We start from the raw sequence: 2,500 nt of genomic DNA on the forward strand, positions 1-2,500 counted from the left end.
ATGAACGTAAGTCCTTCTTTGTTGTTGGAACAGGCATATTAACAATATCATCTACTCTGGACCTAATAGGTGATAAACAGTTATTTCCTAGTTTATACCCAAGATACTTTATTTCATTGAATGCAAAGAAACATTTATCAGGACCAGCTGTTAGGCCATGGTCACGAAGTCTTGAAAGAACTAACTTGATATGATTTAGATGATTACTCCAGGATTTACTGAAAATAACAATGTTATCAAAATAACAAGATACATTTGCTAATCCTGACAACACTTTTCGCATCAATCTCACGAATGTTGCACATGCGGTTTTAAGACCAAATGGCATCACTTTAAACTCCATTAACCCATACTTGGTAGAAAAAGCTGTAAATTTCATAGCTCTAGGATCTAATGGAACCTGCCAGTACCCCTTACATAGGTCTAATTCAGTAAAATATTTAGCGCCATTCATTTTATGTAAATCGTCATTTATACTAGGCATCGGTTCTGCATCAAATTCAGAATATTTATTAAGAGCTCTAAAATCAACACATAAACGTATACTTCCATTAGGTTTCCGTACAATAACAACGGGTGAACAATAATCAGAAGTTGAAGGTTGAATAATATCCATATCAATCATTCTATCTACCTCCTTATTGAATTCATCGAGCAAACTTAAAGGAATTGGGTAATTCTTAGCTCTGATTGGTTCATCACTTTGCAATTTTATATTATGAGAAATAGTCTTAGTACGACCAGGTGTATCACTCATGACGTCTGTAAATGACTTCAATAAACCTTCAAGATCATTAATTTTATCAGATGACAAAGATTCACAAAAGTTATAATTACCAGTCTTTTCATCTCTTGATGGCAATTCACAACAATTATTGTCAGTAATGGCAATAACAGGCTGTACTTCAGCTTGAAGAGCTGAAAACAAATTTGATGAATTTAAAAGATCATTTACTTCTTGTTGAATTACACTAACCTTAGATCTTCTATGATAAGTCTTAAGCATATTTGCATGATATAACTTTAATCTATTTCCTACTTTGACATAGTAATCAACACCATTAGAATGGACATCAGTGATTATATATGGACCTTTCCATTGCATAAGGAATTTATTTGAACTATTTGGAAGCATAACCAAAACTTCATCATTAACTTTGAATTTACGAGAGGTGGTTTTCTTATCAAAATACTCTTTATATTTCTTGGCACTAACCTTGGCATTATTTACTGCAACTTCAGCCATGCTCTGCAATTTATCTCTAAGGCTAATTATGTATTGATAACTAGTAGTTAATTCTCCATCAATACTATTATTAGATACCAATTCATGCAAAATATGTAATGGACCTCTTACATTTCGACCGTACAGAAATTCAAAAGGACTGAACTTTAAACTATCATTGGGAATTTCACGATATGCAAATAAGGCAACATTAATGTATTTATCCCATTCATTCGGATTATCAACACAAATTTTCTTTAGCATATTTTTCAAAGTTCCATTCATACGTTCCACCATTCCGTTACAAGATGCATGATAAGGACTGGTGTAAATGGCTTTGACACATAATAATTTATTAATATCAGACATAAGATCAGACTTGAATTGATTGCCACGATCACTAAGGATTTCTTTGGGTATACCAACTCTACAAAATATCTCCATTAATGCCTCCGCTACAGAAACTGTATCAATATTGCGTAAAGCAACTGCTTCGGGATACCGAGTAGCCATATCTATCACCGTAAGAATATACTTATGACCTTTCTTAGTACAAGGAGTGATAGGACCAACTAGATCAATAGCAATACGTGAAAAAGGTTCATTCACAATGGGCATTGGCACTAAAGGTACTTTCTTTGGTTTACTGCTGAACTTTTGACACGAATGACAAGATTTACAAAATCTATGTATATCTAAGCTTGCCCTCGGCCAATAGAATTTCTGCATGATCTTATCTATAGTCTTACGAGATGAAAAGTGTCCCGCCAACAGAGACTCATGTGCTAACTTCATTATTATATTACGGTACTGAACTGGCACAACTAACTGTAATTTTCCCACATCTTCAGGTTTACTACTTTCAAGACACTTGCGATATATTAAATCTCCAATATTTACGTACTTAACTGTCCGACATTTTAAGGTTACACTTTCTTCGTTATCAAGCAACTTACGGATACTAGCAAGTGAAGGACATTCTTTTTGATACTCACTAAATTCATCAGAATTAAGACCATATTCCTTATCCAAAGATTCAAGATTACTAGACATAGGACGTTCCTTTACTTTATCCTTAGCTTTTGCTCTCGTTACAACATTAACGTTAACGTTACGATCAGAAACAAACTCATCACCGTTTATTAAACTTAAACCTGCATCAACATTATGTTTAATTCCAGGTATAAGACCAATAATGACATCTGCGCAACGTATGGGGGCAACAATAGCTTTAACTTTACCAGAAAAGAATTTAGACTCAACAATTGTATGCAC

At 33.7% G+C, this 2,500-nt stretch overlaps 1 protein-coding gene across 1 annotated transcript in view; it reads right to left on the minus strand.

The window, feature by feature from the left end:
- LOC137652880 (uncharacterized) overlaps positions 1–2,500 on the minus strand; it is a 68,927-nt gene that overhangs the window by 65,226 nt on the left and 1,201 nt on the right. The window contains exons 2-3 of the mRNA XM_068386274.1: positions 1,513–2,500; positions 1–918 (exon numbers count right to left, since the gene is read on the minus strand). The exon at positions 1–918 is cut by the window's left edge and continues 285 nt beyond it; the exon at positions 1,513–2,500 is cut by the window's right edge and continues 953 nt beyond it. Coding sequence (XP_068242375.1) covers positions 1–918; positions 1,513–2,500 — 1,906 coding nt within the window. The remainder of the gene's footprint in view (positions 919–1,512) is intronic.

The sequence above is a fragment of the Palaemon carinicauda genome, chromosome 14 (genome assembly GCF_036898095.1).
Source record: "Palaemon carinicauda isolate YSFRI2023 chromosome 14, ASM3689809v2, whole genome shotgun sequence".
NCBI lineage: Eukaryota > Metazoa > Arthropoda > Malacostraca > Decapoda > Palaemonidae > Palaemon > Palaemon carinicauda.